Consider the following 19,836-nt stretch of genomic DNA (forward strand, 5'->3'; position numbering starts at 1 on the left):
TATATCATAGCTGAATATAAAACATGTCGGCCTTTGGTAGCATTCATAATTTATTTATCTGTGATCGTTTGTATTTTGTATGAGAAATGAAATGACTGGGGCTTAACGTCCTACTGTTCCGCTCCTACTGGGCTATTGAAGACGGGCACACGCCATGCTATGAGGGAATTTTGCCCGGGCAGCGGCACTATGGACTACTCTTACATCAACTCCAATTGCCAAGGGATCAGTTTTCTGCTCCATCCGAACAACTAGACAGCTGTTCTTGTCTGTCCCTCCGTTCTGCAAAACAACCGGATCCACCGTGGCCCCTGTTTTGTATGGCCATTGTATATTTGATGTAAAACTATAGAACATTTGATATAAATTTACCGAGATTTAAATAAAGAAAACAAAGAAATACTGCATGTTTTATTTTTATTTTATATGAATCAATATATTTTATTCTTATAAATGTGGTATGTTGTGAAATTTTTAATATGTCAGGATTATCACCCTTTGTAATAGTCATCAAGACTTCCAGGGTTATCACCCTTTGTAATAGTCATCAAGACTCCTACTTTGTCATCTTTTAATATATATATATATGTATATATAAAATACAGTTGTATGTACATGTATATTCCATCTTCAGATAAATGCCAGCATAACGAGGCTGCTGGATTAAGAAAACAGGAACATTTTAGAATTAAATGTATCAGAATTTTCCTGTCTGGAAATGTTTTGACAATTAATGTCATAAATTAAAGATACATTATGGGAGATTAGATAAAAAGCTGTCAGTTCTCACTATAATAGTTAAAAACTAGATAATGTAAAGGCAATTTGCTGAAAATTTCAAATTGATTCACTCTGAACCGAGATTTTAGCGATTGAATTTTCGGCCTAGCCTTGATCATCATTACTAAAGTTGGTACCATAAAAAACATAGTCTTGATTATCCATTTCATGATTTAAATCATGAATGAAAATTGAGCAGCAAATCGGATCCTAATCCAATAAATATCGCAGGCTAGCATTGACATCGAGCGTTAATTATGGTCTGGATAAGTTAATTAATGTCTAATTAATAATTAAGATAACATTTCAGGCCTAAAGAAAGACCTGCAATAGGCAGATTTAGCTCTTGTATAATGTATGTTTAACTCTAAAATTAGAAAGATAAAAGAATGGGGCGGATATCTGAAGAGAGAAAACATGTTACTACTGTTACCATAGTAATATATCTAAGGAGAAACATAACTTCTGAGACTGTGATTGGATGAAAATGTACATCTTATATGGTTATTTGTCAGTAATAATATAATATATAATATAATAACGACTATTCAAATTTCATTAGTTACATAATAATCATAATAATAATATATTCCACCCAAATTATATACATACACAAGAAAAAATACAATGTCTTTTAATTTCTATATCATGTGGATTTGGATGATAATTTCTGCTCCAAAACCTTTGATAATCGTAAACCTACGATAATCGTAAACAAGACTTGAATGAAATCAAGCAGTAATGAATATTCCAGTCCAGAGCCCCGTTTCACAAAAAATTAAATCTTCATAAAATCATCAAACTAAAATATCATCCTAACATTTTAAGTTAAAATTTGATCTTAACTTAAAATCGTGGTGTTTCACAAAACTATTTTAGGGACGATTTTAGTCAAAATCTATTTAAGTGTTTGTGAAACCGGCCCCAGTTTTTATAACAGTATAAAAATATGTAAGCTTAATAAATTATACGGGGGTATCAATACAGGAGACAACTAGGGGATGCCTGATTAAACGTTCTGGAACTGAACAGTGACAATCGAGTGAAAATGGGGATTTTGAGCTAGAACGCATTTGCAGACTGCGTGAGAAAATATCTCAACCAACCACGACAGCCGAAACAACCTCACACTACCTCCGTCATCTGGACTATCAGAACTGAATTCCACGTCATACGATTGAAATTCTGTCAATTTGGAACGTTTCGAACTGACATTCGAGTGTCCCCTAGATTTTGTGTATTAAAGGGAAGCAACTATTTCCATGGACATTTTTTTAATAATGAGAGTTATTTATAGGATGGGTACCAATTCCTCTTTCAACGGCAAGAATCTCAACTATATATTTCACATATAATTTTTGATTTTTTACCCAACCCTAACCCTATCACAAAATTGTTTCCCCGTAAAATCAGCATCTTTAAATACAAAATGTATCACGGGTCAATGATCCCGTGCTACAAAGGTAACCATGACAACAAAGATACCATAGTTATAAAGATACCATCACTCTAGTATGAAGATACCATGACAACAAAGATACCATTGCTATGAAGATACCATAAAGATACCCTCATCACGAAGATACCATGACAACGAAGTTACCATAGCTACAAGAATACCATGACAATGAATTTAGCATTACAATCTCTTATATGCAAAATTCACCACCGAACACAAATTTCTAATAAAAAAAAAAAAATGCAGCCTAATAAATGAAATGTAATGATTGTTTAATGTCATATTAATTTTATCTTCATGTCAAATAACTGATTAACACAATTCTTGAAATCATAACCCAGGCTAACAGGGTGAGTAAGGTCACCCTGTGGGGTCATGAAATACGTAATTAATAACATTTAGTTAACACGAAGCTAAGCAGGTGAAGATGGCTCCTAACTCCTAGAAAACTGTGTTCGGTTGTTTTTATTATTCATAGGTACATTTATCGTCAGATTGTGGTTGGTTTATTTTCTTTATAAAGATATATTATTTATTTATTTATTTATATATATTATGTACAACTATGTCTTAATATAAATGTTAAATATTTACAAATTAGTTTATAAGAAAACTTCTCATGTTGGGTTTCTTTTGCTACAAATCAGATGACTTCTTGCAAGTGCACCTGCGATCATGCATTGCCTGCCTAGTGCACCTTGTCTGTGATCATGCATTGCCTGCCTAATGCCCCATCCATTGATCTAGACTGTCAATCAGAGTCTGATTTATGATATCATTCATACTGCCAATGATTCATCCAACTTGTAGTAATACAGAGATAGCAACATGTTCAGATGTTAATTTATAAACTGTGTGAACCAAGTGATATGTTTTAAATCATCAGTCGTATTCTTCAATAATCAATAAATACACAATTTATACAAAATAACCATGGTAATAATTTAACTTATTTCCTAGTCAGAATCAGATCCATCTAAATACTCATTGTATTATTCCAATATTAATAATTTATCAAATGCAGTTTTTATGCTTCATTGTTTTGATCTAAATATGAATTATCTTCCCTTTGTTTAATTATTTCCATTGATTTTGTGATTTTCGTTGAATGATATAATCAGTATAGACATGAATTACCTCCCCTTTGTAAATTTTTCATTTAATTTTAATCATTCTATGATTTGTTTGGGGATGATCAGTATCAAGATATTTTTTGATTTTCATTTAGCAATATATCAGGCTGGATAATCTTGTCTATATATTTTTATTTGTAACTTCCAGACAAGGTAAAGATGTTTGATTTGCAGACTTAAACACACTTTGGTTTTTACAGTGTCTTATGAAATCGTAAAATAGCCCCTTTAATCCAAACAAGTTTTTAATAACAGAGTTTTTTTAAGATAGCAAACATGAAGTCTAGATTTTTTTCATTATATTCTGAGATACGAAATAACAATAATACTGAATTAAATCACCCATATTTATTTTATAACAAAACCAAATTTCAATAAATTATAAAACAAATAATTTGAAAAGTTTCTCTGATTAAACTACAGCAGAAGAGATATTAAAATAAACATCGATTTGATTGACCGTAGGAAGTGGTAGTAGTACAACCAACGCCACCTGGTTGATGTCAACCCACGACTCAAGCTGAGTGTCTATAGAGCTAAGGGGGAAGGATTGAACTATATCTACCACCTTTCTGAAAAAGGTTTCTTCATAGTTTATAATATTTTTCTGTTGTCATAGTCAATCTGTGACCCACCACCCATAAATAGACAATAAATGCTATCAAGAAATCTGGATTAATTGAACCCTATAAAATATGTGAAGACAAATCTATGAAATGCAATAAACAGCGTTTTATATTAGTCAATCAAACACACAGTTACGTTAGTTGAGTAAATTAAGTTATCCCACGCATCGGAAAGAAAATGTCTATATTTGGAATATCCAGGTTGCTATAGTGATAATTAACGATGACTATAATTGGATGAATGGATGATGATGATTGAAAAGGGTGAAATTATCCCCCTTGTTGATTTAATTGTGTAGAAAAATTAAAGATATATTTATCTATATTAATTATCCATGAGATGTCGTTATCCTCGTGTTATCTGATGAAATGAGATGATTCTTGGTGCTGATTGGTTGATTTACATCAGGTTCATCGTCTTCCTGTCGTAATCTAAGACAAACAAACATCTACTTCAAACTTCATCTGAAAGCAAGAGATAGAAATAGGGTTTAACATCCGTCCAATAAACACAAACTAGGTGATTTCGGGACTAACTTATTGTTAAAGGCAACAGGCACAAGTATTTGACAGTTGACTCAATGACAGACCTTATGATTTGTTAATCCATTCTGTCACCAAACCACCCAAATAAGAATGTGAGAGAGAGAAATGGGGTTTAATGCCTACTCAACACAAACTAGGTCATTTCAGGACTAACACATGGTTTCAATTTTATTTCAATAATTCGCTTGCGCGTAAGGGTCTTTAGCAGTGGGAGGAAACCGGAGGACCCGGAGAAAACCCACGAGGTTGGACAGGTAACCCTACTCCTTGTCACGTACAACTGGGGAATCGAAACCCCGCCAGTTGACTCATTGACAGACCGTATAATACAGAGCAGAGCGCATGTGCTAACCATTCAACCCCCCCCCCCCCCAGGAGGACCCGGAGAAAACCCACAAGTTTGGACAGGTGACCTTCCTCCTCGTCACGTACAACCGGGGAATAGAAGCCACGCAAGTTGACTCAATAACAGATCTTATGATACAACGTGCACACACTAACCATTCGGCCATCCACCAAGACTGTAATCAATACCTGGATCATCGTTTTGTTCTGTCTATCGCCCTTCGTACTTCACCCTCCCTCATGTCGCTTTCTTCTGTTAATCGTGCTAATATCCCAGATACAAGATCATCTGCTAGACCAGGACAAGACTTCTCAGCTAAATCAAAAGCATTCCGTAACTCATCAATTGCCTCTGTTTTTTGCACTGGACGTCCAAGTCTACTGTAATCCTCCCTATAATCAACCTTTAACTGAAAAATATAAATCGTAACTTTATAAATCATAATCGATTGGGCAAATGACAACAAGCATACCCCATGTAGTGTGCTGTGAGACAGGCATACACCATGTAGTGTGCTGTGAGACAGGCATACACCATGTAGTGTGCTGTGAGACAGGCATACACCATGCAGTGTGCTGTGAGACAGGCATACACCATGTAGTGTGCTGTGAGACAGGCATACACCATGTAGTGTGCTGTGAGACAAGCATACACCATGCAGTGTGCTGTGAGAAAACTTTTGCTCAGACAGCAGCACTACAGACTACTCAAATTGAAACTATCATGGATTCTTTTGGGGGCACTTCAATGTGTAAATGGGTTCTCGTTTTTTTTTTTGGTCCTATACAAATGACTCGATGCTGTTTTTTGCAAGGCTCTCCCCATCCTGCACCATTAACAGCAGGGGGGGGGGACCATACCAAAAAATCCAGGGGACCATTCTTGGCCAACCCAAGAGAGAGAAACATGTGGCCTGGTCACCCTTATCTGGTGTTGCACAATTTATCTATCTAAACACTTACCTGTGATAAAATAGGTAAAATAGCAGTAGAAAGACTGGCTGATACCATTGGACGTTCTCCGTTATGTTCTGGTCGAGGTGGGGCTGGTGCTTGTCGTTTGTCATGCTGAAATATATCATACAACCAATTTAATCAACGGCAATCAATCTGAACATTATAACACTCCAAGATTATTATTGTTGTTGTTTATTACATGATATTATCGACAGGTTGATTTACACAAAACTTCATCCTTTCTACATCTATATTGGTTCTATATAGAATACACACACATATATATATATACTAGGTCCTACTGTTATAAAAGGTTTAATATACCACTGCGTCCAACTGTTATAAAAGTGAATAAATACACAATAAAATATTCCCTTTCCTCTAAAAATATTGGCAATGCCTTCAACTCCACTGATGGTGTATGTTTTGAATGTCCAACTGTGTTTATTACACCTAAAGATGTAGTAAGCTATATATTGTAGTTAGCTGTAACATAGTATTATATATTGTAGTTAGCTGTCTGTAACATGGTATTATATATAGTGGTCAGCTGTAACATGGTATTATATATTATAGTTAGTTGTAACATAGTATTATATAGTGTAGTTAGCTGTAACATAGTATTATATAGTGTAGTTAGCTGTAACATAGTATTATATATTGTAGTCAGCTGTAACATAGTATTATATATTGTAGCTAGACATAGTATTATATATTGTAGTCAGCTGTAACATAGTATTAAATATTGTAGTTAGCTGTAACATGGTATTATATATTGTAGTTAGTTAGCTGTAACATATTGTAGTCAGCTGTAACATAGTATTGTATATTATAGTCAGCTGTAACATGGTATTATATACCACTGACAAATTGAAACCACACCAAATAATCCTAATAAACCCCAGATCTGCTGTAAACGAGCAACCCTCCCCCCCCTCAGTAAGTGGAATAAAGTATATTAAAATGTGACCAAACTTTCATGGAATTCTGTGTTTTTACACTAAAAAGCAGGATGTAAATGCAGAAAACTGAAGTGTTTAAATTTCGTTAAGTCAAGAGTAGTTAACCAATCACCACATATAATATAGTATAATAAGATGGCACCAACCACATATAATATAGTATAATAAGATGGCACCAACCACATAGAATATAGTATAATAAGATGGCACCAACCACATATAATATAGTATAATAAGATGGCACCAACCACATATAATATAGTATAATAAGATGGCACCAACCACATAGAATATAGTATAATAAGATGGCACCAACCACATATAATATAGTATAATAAGATGGCACCAACCACATATAATATAGTATAATAAGATGGCACCAACCACATAGAATATAGTATAATAAGATGGCACCAACCACTTTGATTGGTTGACACTCAACAGGTACATGTACAATGTATATATTACATTCGTCATCTACACAGTATGAAGGTCCAGATATCAAGATTTCTCAATTTACTTGCAAAATAAGGCGCAATTGAAACATTATTTTAAAAATATAATGCATGAACATGCAATGACTTCATCCGTCTGCTCACTCCTAATGTGTTGTGGCATACTGTTCCTACTGGGCTAATGAAGATGGGTATATGCCATACAGTGTGCTATGAGGGAAATTTTGCCCTGACAGTGGCGCTATGGCCTACTCTTATATTGAATTTCAACTGTCATGGGTCCTCGGTTTTCCATCCCTCACTAGACATCCGTTCTGCACCACTGACAAAAGGAAACCACGCCAGAAAATATATTAGTAATTGAGCCGTTATTATTAACACAATTTGCACATTATAATGTTTAGTTCTAAAGTGAAACTTGTCTCAAGTAATAAACTTGCTAGATTTATATTGAGTTCGAAAAGGTGTTCAAAAATGTTTCTGATTGAAATATTTTTAATTTTAACATCTCCAAATTTCAATTAATTCTTCCTTATGACCCACTGAACAATTAATGCCATCAGACGTCAAACAGCAGTGTGGAGACCTGTAAAACTTGCGCAAGACTGAAGGATACAGGTGATGATATTATATAGATTAACAGATCAATGGATACAGGTGATAATACAGGTGATGATTGGATATAAGATGATTATTATTGACACAATGACGAAAAAAATCCCTCACATTTTAAAACCTTAAAAAAATATACACACACCCCAAAAATACAACCCGTCAATACACCAGACTCGTCTAATTTAATGCTAATCATTTTTATATGAAAATGATTCAAAATGCTACTTGATCATTCACTTTTTGTGGGTGTTTTTAAATGTAAATAAATAAAAATAGAAGTATACATGTTTATAATTTCCCATATAGATATATATATATATATATATATATATATATATATATTTATATAACTTTATGATTGTGTTGTTTTAGCAGCCGTTTCTGTATTGAACGTTTACTTTCAAAGTCATTATTGGCAAATTCTTCAAATTCTTTGAGGATCACCAAAAAATTATTGGGTTCCTCCTACTGTTGCATAGTTTAAACTGGGTGTTGGGTTTATAACTGTTTACTTCACTAGCGATGTTGAGTAATTAATTAATAGACTAAATATTAAATATACAGAAAATCCTGCTAAAACATCACAACTAAATGATACCCAAGTTGTGTTATACACCAGATAAATATGAAAGCCAGACCCAATGTGTTAGAACAGATATAGATACCCAATATATTAGAATTATAATAGCGCTCAGACCCTTATATATTAGCGTGGGTCAGTAACCATGGCAACTTACGCTACTAGTGGTGATAAAACCTGGATGTGATTGATAGTGATGCTCGTTATAACTGCTGCGCGGATTCTGAAGATCAGGCTGCGATTTAGGTCGAGAAATGTAAGGCTGATATCAAAAAAATGAAAAATTAAGAGAAAACAACAACCCATGCAAAGAAAAAATAAAAACCATTGAAAGAGTAGTGTGGCATCACTTCACAAAACTTTGAAATTTTCATTTAGAATGACAGCCAAAGGTTGGGAATAAAAACAGGATGATTCACATGCTGCAATTTTACATCAAAACAGTTTTGAATAAACATAAAATAATATTAAATATTGTTAGGTTTTTTTTTATAAAATTTCAATCAAGTGAACTTTATTATTAAATTGTCAGTTTCATTTTTTTTTTTTTAAATTTTTCAAACTACATTTTAAAAGTTGAGAAATAAATGAGAAATGATGTCATCCTATGGTGTCTCGCCCATAAAAAGTTTCAGAAATAGGATGCATTTTGCATGACCTTGACCTTTGTGCAAATGTTCAACAAACAACAAACAGGTGCTATACATAAAAAAGACATGAGATGGGTGACGAGCTGAAACGCTACAAGATTTAACTACCGGTACTACATTCTACCTGAGATGGGTGACGAGCTGAAACGCTACAAGACAAGATATAACTACCGGTACTACATTCTACCCGAGATGGGTGACGAGCTGAAACGCTACAAGACAAGATATAACTACCGATACTACAATCTACCTGAGATGGGTGACGAGCTGAAACGCTACAAGATATAACTACCGGTACTACATTCTACCTGAGCAGTGCCATACACAGAAAAATTTAAAAGGAAAATAGAGGATTTTAAACAAGTTGATTGATCGATTTATTATGATTGAAATGGGATATTTATGGTAAATAGGAGAATATATTTGAGATAAATATAGGTTGAATTTCAACTTACACGTGAACTTGGTGGTTCAGGTTGTTTCATTGGCGGAGCTAAATCTGAATGACTGCGAAGATGTTTAGGCTAAAATACGAAATTCAGGGGAGATAAGTCATTGGATCTTTAATTCTATTGGTTAGAGTTGTCAAACGAGATGATGTTGTCAAGACATTATTCATGAGTATCCTGAATTACTGTGCAACCAGACATTTGAAATTTCTCATTTTAATGAGAAAAGGTTTTTTTTTTGGTATATTTTCCTTTCTTCTTGTTCAGAAAGTTTATTCATTTTATAATATTGCAAATGATAAAAATAGAATTAAGCAAAGGAGAAGTAGAACAAACAGTTATTTCAGGTAAAAAGCCGAACTAAAACATTCCACAGCAATATTTAAAAACAAGTTCTCTTTGAGGCATGAAAAACAAAAGAGAATTTAATTTTATGGAATATGGTAAATGTATTTTCTAAAGGTCTAACAGTTTCCGTTATACTGCAGAAACCATTTGAATTAATTAAATTGATAGTAGTCACTTATCTGACTCTGGACAAATACGTCCAAGTGAATATTCCTTTGAATTCAAATTTTTTTTTTTAAATACAATTACACACATGATTTCAGCTGTTATGTGATGTGGTAATCGCAGTATCTTTGTTATTTAAAATTTCTGATTAAAATTCAACGAAAACGCTTGACAAGAGCCAATGGGCTTGTACTATAGTCAAAGAGAGCCAGATTGACAAGGGCCAATGGGCTTGTACTATAGTCAAAGAAAGCCTGATTCTAAAGGTACGCTTGACAAGAGCCAATGGGCTTGTGCTATAGTCAAAGAGAGCCTGATTCTAAAGGTACGCTTGACAAGAGCCAATGGGCTTGTACTATAGTCAAAGAAAGCCTGAGTCTAAAGGTACGCTTGACAAGAGCCAATGGGCTTGTACTATAGTCAAAGAAAGCCTGATTCTAAAGGTACCCTTGACAAGAGCCAATGGGCTTGTGCTATAGTCAAAGAGAGCCTGATTGACAAGGGCCAATGGGCTTGTACTATAGTCAAAGAGAACCTGATTCTAAAGGGAGGTAAAGGGAAGCAACTTACAGGTGGCATGTCATTCCGTGGATCAAACTGTTCAGGTGCGGAGCCACTTCTACCATGATAAACACCTTGTGGTTGGGGTTTAACGGGAGCTGGATGTTGATTTACATGCTGTAGTATAAATATAAAACAATCAATGCATGCTTCATGCAATGCACATGCAAAAAACAAAAACAATGAAATAAATAAACATAAATTATGTCTCACAGTTCTGGTGGGGTACTAAATCAATTTGTTCGATGACAAACAAATTTTTAATTTAGAAAATGCCTAGTATTCGTAGAGTACAGTTTTCAATTCATTCTTTTCGGAGAAACCTAAATGCCTTACAGAAATCATTGGGAACAAAAGAATGTTTTTGCTATCATTCTGTCAACAAGAAGTCACGGCATCCCAGCGCACCCAGAGTCGAGGCAACAAGAAGTCAAGGCACCCAGAGTCGAGGCAACAAGAAGTCAAAGCACCATGGCCAAAAGAAGATGGATTTCTATCATCATAATAAATATTGTTAACAATACATTTTAAAATATCTGTGAAATATAAATATAATACTGGTATTTAAAATATCTGTAAAATAAAAATATAATACTGGTATTTCAAAGATACAGGTGCATAGGTAATTCTGTGATAATGTGACCAATATTAGAACTGAAGATCATGCAACTAAGAAATCTTCTTATTATTAAATCATGCAATGGTTAACACTATTTTACTAGCCTTCAATCATTTCATATCTGAGAGAGTTGGATGACAGGATTTGATGCCTGAGAGAGTTGCATGGCAGGATTATTTTAGATTAGATGGATAGGAAACACAAACGGTCATGGGTTCATATTTTGGAAAAGTGTTGTTCTATTTAAGCATTTTACACATTGTATAGTGGGCATTTCAGATCTTGTATAGTGGGCATTTTACACATTGTATAGAGGGCATTTTACACATTGTTAGTGGGCATTTTACACCTTGCATAGAGGGCATTTTACACCTTGCATAGAGGGCATTTTACACATTGTATAGAGGGCATTTCAGATCTGGTATAGAGGGCATTTTACACCTAGTGTACAGTAGGTGGCATTTTAAACCAAGTATTGAGGGTATTTTAAACCTAGTGTATAAATCATTACAATGAAATAATAAATACCATTCACCATTACAAGTTACAAGATTCTAACAAATGCCTACAGTTTGTTTGAACCACAAGTTTTGGCAATCAAAGTTTGTCTAAATTTACTTCTCCCACATCAACCGGGCCAATGAGTGTTTCTAACTTCTAGTGATTGGATTCAAACAGTCAATGTTAATTTTACATGCATGGCAATGAGTACACAAGTGGGCCTGTAAACAACTAGAAACCTACTCCTTGCCAGGCCCTCCCAGCTGCACCACTGACAAGGTTGAAACCAGAAACCTACTCCTTCGTGCTGCACTACTGATGCCAGGCCCTCCGTGCTGCACCACTAATGCCAGGCCCTCCGTGCTGCACTGCTGACAAGGGTGAAACTAGAATCCTACTCCTTGCCAGGCCTTCTGTGCTGCACCAGTGACAAGGGTGAAACTAGAATCCTACTCCTTGCCAGGCCTTCTGTGCTGCACTGCTGACAAGGCGAAAACAAGATGGGAGAATCCAAAGGTAATTTTGTATCGAACCTAGGACCTTGTGATTAGTGTACAAGCGGTATAACACATGAGCCACCTTCTTGGTCATGTCTGGAAGAGGCAACTAATTTTTCGTAAGAAATACAGTCAGCTAGTCAAATTTATAAATTAGCAGCATGCAGAGAATTTTAATTTCCAAACTGTATGGCTCAAACAAAAGGGCATAACCAAATATCTTCAAAATAATATATTATAAAAATTATGTCTGCAAATAACGAATTTACGTAGTGATACACCTGAATTAACGTAGTGATACACCTGAATTAACGTAGTGATACACCTGAATTTAGGCAGTGATACACTTGAAAAATTGTCAGCTGTCTGATACTTCTAAAATAAATGTCAGTGATGAAAATTAAAATTTTAGAAATTTTTAATATAAGATGTAAGTTTGAATCAGTTGCATGTGACTTATTTTCAGGCCTGTATATTCAAAGATAAATATCACTGACTAGGTCAGCCTTACAGAAGAATATATTGATAACAATTATATATATATATATATAACTAACTGTATCCTATAACATGCATTACAATATATATCTTCATATATAAAAACATCTTCATAATAACAATGCTTATCCAGATACCTTGACTACAGATACCTTGACTACAGATACCTTGACTACAGGTAATTGTCAGTCAATTTACACAGAATAAACTTGGAATTCACACAGAATAAACCTAGAATTTACACGGAATAACCCTAGAATTTACACAGAATAAAATTAGAATTTCAAAGCACTTATCCTTAAAAACACAATAAATAGAATTAATTTAAAAGTTTTTAATTTGTAATGTTACAACTGTATGATTCAAACAGTGGTCTCAATCCTACCAAGGGAGATAAGCATTGTTTTTATTTATATAATAATATGAAGATTGTAAATAATTAACCAGTTCCCTTCTTCTATATTAGACACATGTTAACATTACAACTATTATATATCAAGATTGTTGCTATACCCAGTAACCAAGGTAACCATATACCATAATTTATAAACTAAAAAAAAGTAACTTGATGGGGAGACTTTGATAATACATAAAGGAACTATCCCAGACCTTCAACCAATCACCCAATTTGTTTTGCCGAGTAATTAATTACGTGTACTCACGTCATACGTACAATTTGTTCTGCCGAGTAATTATGTGTACTCACGCCACACACATAAGTCTGGTCTATATATAAGTTTACGAGTGACAAGCTCCGTTATTCACTAAATCTATTGCGGGTTAATCAGTTTTCACTAAGATATTTCTGGGAAAGCTCCTTTAATCAGAGAGGATAATTAGGCCCCGAAATATAAGTTAACTAATTCTATATATGAATATGTTTTAAAAACTAAATTAAATAAATTTGTTGATCAACTTACAAAACCTGGATAAGGATTAGTGGTATGATTATTAACAGGGTGTTGTGGCGGAGAAGGTTCAGAAGAGAAAAAATTTCGGTTTCTGGATTTCTGGAAATAATTATCGTCAATTAAATTTAAATGTTAATTATATAATAAATCATGAAGATCACAGCAATTTGATAAAATTTTCATCAAATCTATTACATTCAGAACTTGAAATATAGGTTTTTAATTAACGATATAGAAAATGTGATCATTTGAACTATTCCTTAAATAGACATAAATAATCGAGTTCTTTCTCTTCTTTAAGCTTTCAATTATTTATTATTTCATCATGTTTATCAAAATGACAAGCTGAAAAACATTTGCTGATAAAAAAATATTAATTTTTATCTGCTGAAGCATAAAACAAAACAAAACAAAACAAGTATAGCAACAAAAACAGTATTGTGTTCAACATTAACTATATGGTATACGCGAAAAACACAAATATTTCTGGAATTGCAACATTTTCACTTGAAAGTGATATACCTCTGTAAATTGTGCATAATAACATGTAGGTCAACATGGTATAATACATGTAGGTCAACATGGTATAATACATGTAGGTCAACATGGTATAATACATGTAGGTCAACATAGTATAATACATGTAGGTCAACATGGTATAATACATGTAGGTCAACATGGTATAATACATGTAGGTCAACATGGTATAATACATGTAGGTCAACATAGTATAATACATGTAGGTCAACATGGTATAATACATGTAGGTCAACATGGTATAATACATGTAGGTCAACATAGTATAATAATAATGCTGATATTTATATGAAACAAAGAAAGCTAACATACATCTGATACACAAGGTTCCAAATGAATACTCATTGATAGGGCTGACACAGAAATTTAAATTCAAATAGATTTCGAGTATTTGTTATTCAATGTCAATTTGATCAATTTCTTTGGTTCCATCGATCAGTTTCTTTGACTCTACTAGGAAATATCTAAGAATATTCAATCCAATAAAATCAACTAATATTTAAAAAATAAACATATATTCAGAATTTCTAGATACTGTATCTAACAAGCATTAAAAAGAGAATTTGAAGTAAATTGAATGATAATAATGGATTAGAATATTTGAATATTAAAACAGTAATTCTATGTCACCACTATCAGATTGACTAGAAATATGTTTTGAAACATTGAATAATATAATACGTATAATGATGTTTTAATTACATGTGAAAAAATAGAAATCACAGATGACATAATTAACAAATACTGCTCAAACTAAATAAAAACTGAAAAAAACCAACAATGGCTAAGAGGCACAGCTGTATATGACAGATGACTTGATATTAGGTAAGCCCCTTTTGTATCGTTATGACAAATCATCCCCTTTATCATCTCCTGATACACAGAATACAATAAACCACAGGTATGTTTGTTATATATAGAATGTGCTGTATCATATATATTATAACTAACATGGGATTGTATTCTATACTCTATGTAAGGGGTTCTATAGTCCACCGTTACATAATCCAAGTCAAGAAAAGGTCAAGAGTCAAAGTACCACTTCTCATCTGGGTAGTTCACATAGCTAACAAGTTTCTCTTGTAGGCCTATTTCTAGATCAGTGACAACCGATAAATTAAAGGCATATTACTCAGTTATCTCCTATGTTTACCGGTAAATTGATGATTTATCAAAAGTGACGAGGGCAAGCAAATAGAATAAAGTTTATAATGTTCAACTCTATATATTGCTGTAGGATTCTATCCATAAAACTACTACTATCATCTAAAACTATCATCTAAGTCTTACAGTTTACTTAAGAAAAAGCAATAAATAATTGAATAATTGAATAATTGGAGTTTATCAGTAATTAACATGAATCTAATTTAAAAATATAAAGCCAAGCAATATTCAAGCTTACTGGTGATTGAGAGTAGGGAAAAATATTAAGACTAAAATATAAATAATTCAATAAATCATTATAATATTCATCCTAGATCCTCCCTCTTACAATTCTCATCCCCCAGCCCAGCCCTTCTCGGTTCCAATTCTCATCCCCCAGCCTAGCCCTTCTCCGCCCAGCCCGTCTCCCCTACAATTGTAATCGCCCCAACCCTTCTCCCCTACAACTCTGCACAGTATCTCTAAAAGGTACATATATGTATTGTTCTAGTCATAATATTTTACAATTTGGTTTCGTATTTTCTGTTTTTAAATTCTATTTTTTTTTACCAAGAAATAAAAAGATAAAGTACATGTAATGGAGACTGAGAGCTTGTATGTTTGTAATTGTTTTTTTGTGATTTCTTTTTCTTGATATAGATCCATTTCAATAAATGGCTTGAATGTGAGAAATGTTATTTTGGATATGGAAGGAATAGACTAAATACAGTCAGGAAGTAAAATTTCTGCTACTTGAAAAACAGACAATGTCTATTTTAGGTGTACAACAATGTGTATTTAGGTTGACATTCGTTTCTCGTCACATTCTTTACCACCACAGTTCTACTCGGCCTCACTTGAATTCCAACCAAGAAGATTTTGAATGACAGTGCAACATTACAGTAGCTGTGATATAAACGATGGGTGATTACAATGAGATGTGTAGCGTGATCAACATAAAACGCAACTAATTCAACATTGCATGTAGGAAAAAAATAAATAAACAAAGCTGATTGGTTTAAATTAAATTAATAACGCAACAAATATATTGTTAGGCATTTTGCGTTACATCCATCTTTATAATACAATTTACAGATATTTTGGTCAGATTAATCAATATCTTTAAACATACTTTATGCAAGAGCTAAATCTGTCTATTGCATGTCTTTCTTTAGGCCTGAAATGTTATCTAAATTATTAATTAGACATTAATTAACTTATCCAGACCATAATAAACTCTCGATGGCATCGCTAGCCTGCGATCTTTAGTGGATTGTGAGCCTATTTACTGCATAACTTTCCTTCACGATTGAATGATTGAATGGATAATCGAGACTACGCTGTTTATTGTACTGACTTTAATAATGATGATCGAGGCTAGGCAGAAAAAATTAATTAAAACCATTTTCTGGTATCCTAAATTATTCGTAACTAGACAATGTGGACAATTTTGTTTTCTTTTTTGGAGAGGGAGAGAGAAATTGGGTTTAATGTCCACTCAACACAAACTAGGTCATTTCGGGACTAACATATGGTTTAATTTTATTTCAAATATTTGCTAGCCCCACTCAGAAATGTACTCAGGAATAATGTGGAAGTTTGATAAAATTCTGACCACCATGATCCACCTACATGTAATAATAAGTCATTAGTCACCAGAAATTGAAATTCCATAAATAAAATATTAATCTTATTTATTAAACAACCAGACACTAAATTGTAAATAATATTTCTGTAGTGATAATCTGACCAAAATGTATATATCGATTAGAAAGATGGTTTGTATGAGATATGACAAATAGTGACTAATTTATACAGCTGATGTATGAAGGGAGATAACTTTGATACCTCTTCCTCAATTAGAGGAGGTGGCGCTGGTGGTTCATATTGTTGTGGTGGTGGTGGTGGTGGTGGTTGTTGATGATATGGCTGTTGTTGATTTTGAATTATTGGAGGCGGAGGAGCAGTGGCGATAATACGTTTCTAAAATACGATAATATTTAACATCTGAAGTATGGTGTCTTGGCTCCAAATTACGAATCACGACAAGGGCAAATGAATGTTTTATAGCATATAACTGCCACCAGAGGACCTTTGGTTGCCTGATTTCCATACTCGGGTTGAAATGGCATTTATTTTGGGCTACAGTCGCAACTAGCCGAACAATCGAATTGTTACGTTCCAAGATTTAACCATAACAAAATTTGACTGAAAATATCATAAAATACATGCAACGAAAACACGCTGGTAAATTTCATTAAAATCATTTCCTCATCATCAAAGAAAAAAATAGCAGAAAGCATAGCAGATGTTTCTACCGACATGGCCGCCACCATATCATATAGACAATGGTTTAGACCATATGATGTTCTCTGACCATAATCTACACCCTACAGTCACCATCTTCCCGCTGGCCTGTAGTTGCCGTGAACTTTCATAGATTTACACTTCAAGAATTGGGAAAATGAGAGAAAAGTGAAGATTATAAAGAATGGATGATAGTATTGTTGTTGTTAATAGAGTTAGGAGAATATTATAACATATACTATACCTCATGATAACCACCACCATTAAGTATAATATTCTGTAAACCATTGCCTGCTTCTCTCACTGTGTTATTCCATTCTTCTTGTAACGTTTCTTCTTCACTATTATCATCACTATAAACAAGACAAAACAACATTATTATCATCACTATAAACAACATTATTATCATCACTATAAACAACATTATTATCATCACTATAAACAAGACAAAACAACATTATTATCATCACTATAAACAACATTATTATCATCACTATAAACAAGAGAAAGCAACATTTCAACTAGCAACAAGACTGTTATCGTCAATAGCAACAAGGAAAAACAACATTACCACTAGCAACATGCGGTTGCCATGCAAGATACGCCCACATTGTGCAAGAGATGGACATAGCACAAGCTAAAAAGCGATTTTTCATACAATCAGGGGCCATAATCCAGGATGTTACAGTTTGATAAATGCCAATATCAAAACAAACCGAGATCTGTGGGATATAAACCTATATTTCAAGGTTCGTCAAAATCTGATATATAAATTGTGACCTGTAGAGTGTCCACAAACGAATTTTGAACAGACAATACAGAACAAGACAATACATTAATATCATCACTATTATTTTTGGAGTTTAATGTCCGCACCAAACGGGTTAATGGAGACAGGATTACCATACAGTGTGCTATGAGGGGAATGACGACAAGATTACCACATACAGTGTGCTATGAGGGGAATGACGACAAGATTACCACATACAGTGTGCTATGAGGGAAATTCTGTCAGATAGCTGTGTTACAGTCTTATCGTTTTTCATTTTCCAACATGTACACAGGATTGTTCATCCTATCCAAATGTCTGGATGTTATTCCTGTAGTCAAGTGTAACAAGAAACTTACTCATCAGAATCATCACTATCACTAGCATGTCCACGTTCTGTTTTCCAGTTTTTATATTTATCTATTAAATCAACAAGGTATGACGTCTTTTTGGCTCTCTGTACAAAACGATGGCGTAATAATTCTTTAGCACCAGGGCGCTGAAATAAAACAAACAACAAGAAATATAATGGTTTAATCACTGTAAAACAATTTGATTGATATATAACAACACCAAAAGAAGCATGGTTTGAATTTTCAATATATCCGATAAATACTAGACTATATACACAGATGATGTTAATAAAAATAGATAGGGTCTATGTATGATTGGTTAATTTAACTGAAAACTAAAGTGACACATTATGAGAGATGACACTCAAAATTTCCAATGAGAATAATGTAGGTAGAAAGATTCTATTTTGATGGAATTTTCTAGCGTTTGTGATTATATTTTGAATGGGGTTTATGTTTTTTATACAAAATTTATACATGCTATATATATCTAGAAATGTGATAAGTATTTGTATTGGAATACCGTAAGTAGTTTTAGACGATAGCAAAAGTTTGACTGAACGAGTGTTATTATTTAGTAGATATGTTTATTTTCATTTATGTAACCAGGAATGCTCCCCCCCCATCCTTCAGAACCATTTACCATACATAAAACTAATCACTCTCCTTAATTTCTAATTCACTCTTCTTATTGAAACTGGGAGAGCTTTTTAGGGGAACGATTTTTTCAATTTGTTGATTAAGGGGAGCGTTATTCGGCTCTCCTCTAAAATATAAACAACAACGACTGGGGTTCATGTCCTACTTGGCCATTGAAGGAATGGAATTGAGGGAGATGTATTATATTCAACAATTAGTACGATTAATGGCTGATATTTGTAAATCACCAATCAATCCACAAATACTATAAACATACGTTATTGCAGTGTTTCGAATTTCATCAGTCAATTTTCTTAGTGTGTCGTTCAAAATTTCTAGGCACTCTTAGGACGATCTCGCGACACACTGGTTGAGAATCACTGCTCCAGACACATACTATATGTACATTATGGTCCCTATCTAGACAATTA

At 33.6% G+C, this 19,836-nt stretch overlaps 1 protein-coding gene across 9 annotated transcripts in view; it reads right to left on the bottom strand.

Moving 5' to 3' along the window:
* Nucleotides 1-403: 403 nt before the first annotated feature.
* LOC126818000 (serine/threonine-protein kinase 25) overlaps nucleotides 404-19,836 on the bottom strand; it is a 30,211-nt gene continuing 10,778 nt past the window's right edge. The window contains exons 6-15 of one of the 9 annotated variants that reach the window (XM_050545287.1): nucleotides 18,773-18,912; nucleotides 17,889-17,997; nucleotides 17,186-17,320; nucleotides 13,667-13,756; nucleotides 10,641-10,748; nucleotides 9,564-9,632; nucleotides 8,616-8,720; nucleotides 5,853-5,957; nucleotides 5,079-5,299; nucleotides 404-4,463 (exon numbers count right to left, since the gene is read on the bottom strand). In XM_050545287.1, coding sequence (XP_050401244.1) covers nucleotides 5,084-5,299; nucleotides 5,853-5,957; nucleotides 8,616-8,720; nucleotides 9,564-9,632; nucleotides 10,641-10,748; nucleotides 13,667-13,756; nucleotides 17,186-17,320; nucleotides 17,889-17,997; nucleotides 18,773-18,912 — 1,077 coding nt within the window. In that variant the 3' untranslated portion in view covers nucleotides 404-4,463; nucleotides 5,079-5,083. Of the gene's footprint in view, nucleotides 4,464-5,045; nucleotides 5,300-5,852; nucleotides 5,958-8,615; nucleotides 8,721-9,563; nucleotides 9,633-10,640; nucleotides 10,749-13,666; nucleotides 13,757-17,185; nucleotides 17,321-17,888; nucleotides 17,998-18,772; nucleotides 18,913-19,836 lie in introns of all 9 variants that reach the window. The other 8 variants (XM_050545207.1, XM_050545537.1, XM_050545368.1 and 5 more) reach the window with 8 other exon arrangements.

The sequence above is a fragment of the Patella vulgata genome, chromosome 1 (assembly GCF_932274485.2).
Source record: "Patella vulgata chromosome 1, xgPatVulg1.2, whole genome shotgun sequence".
Lineage (NCBI taxonomy): Eukaryota > Metazoa > Mollusca > Gastropoda > Patellidae > Patella > Patella vulgata.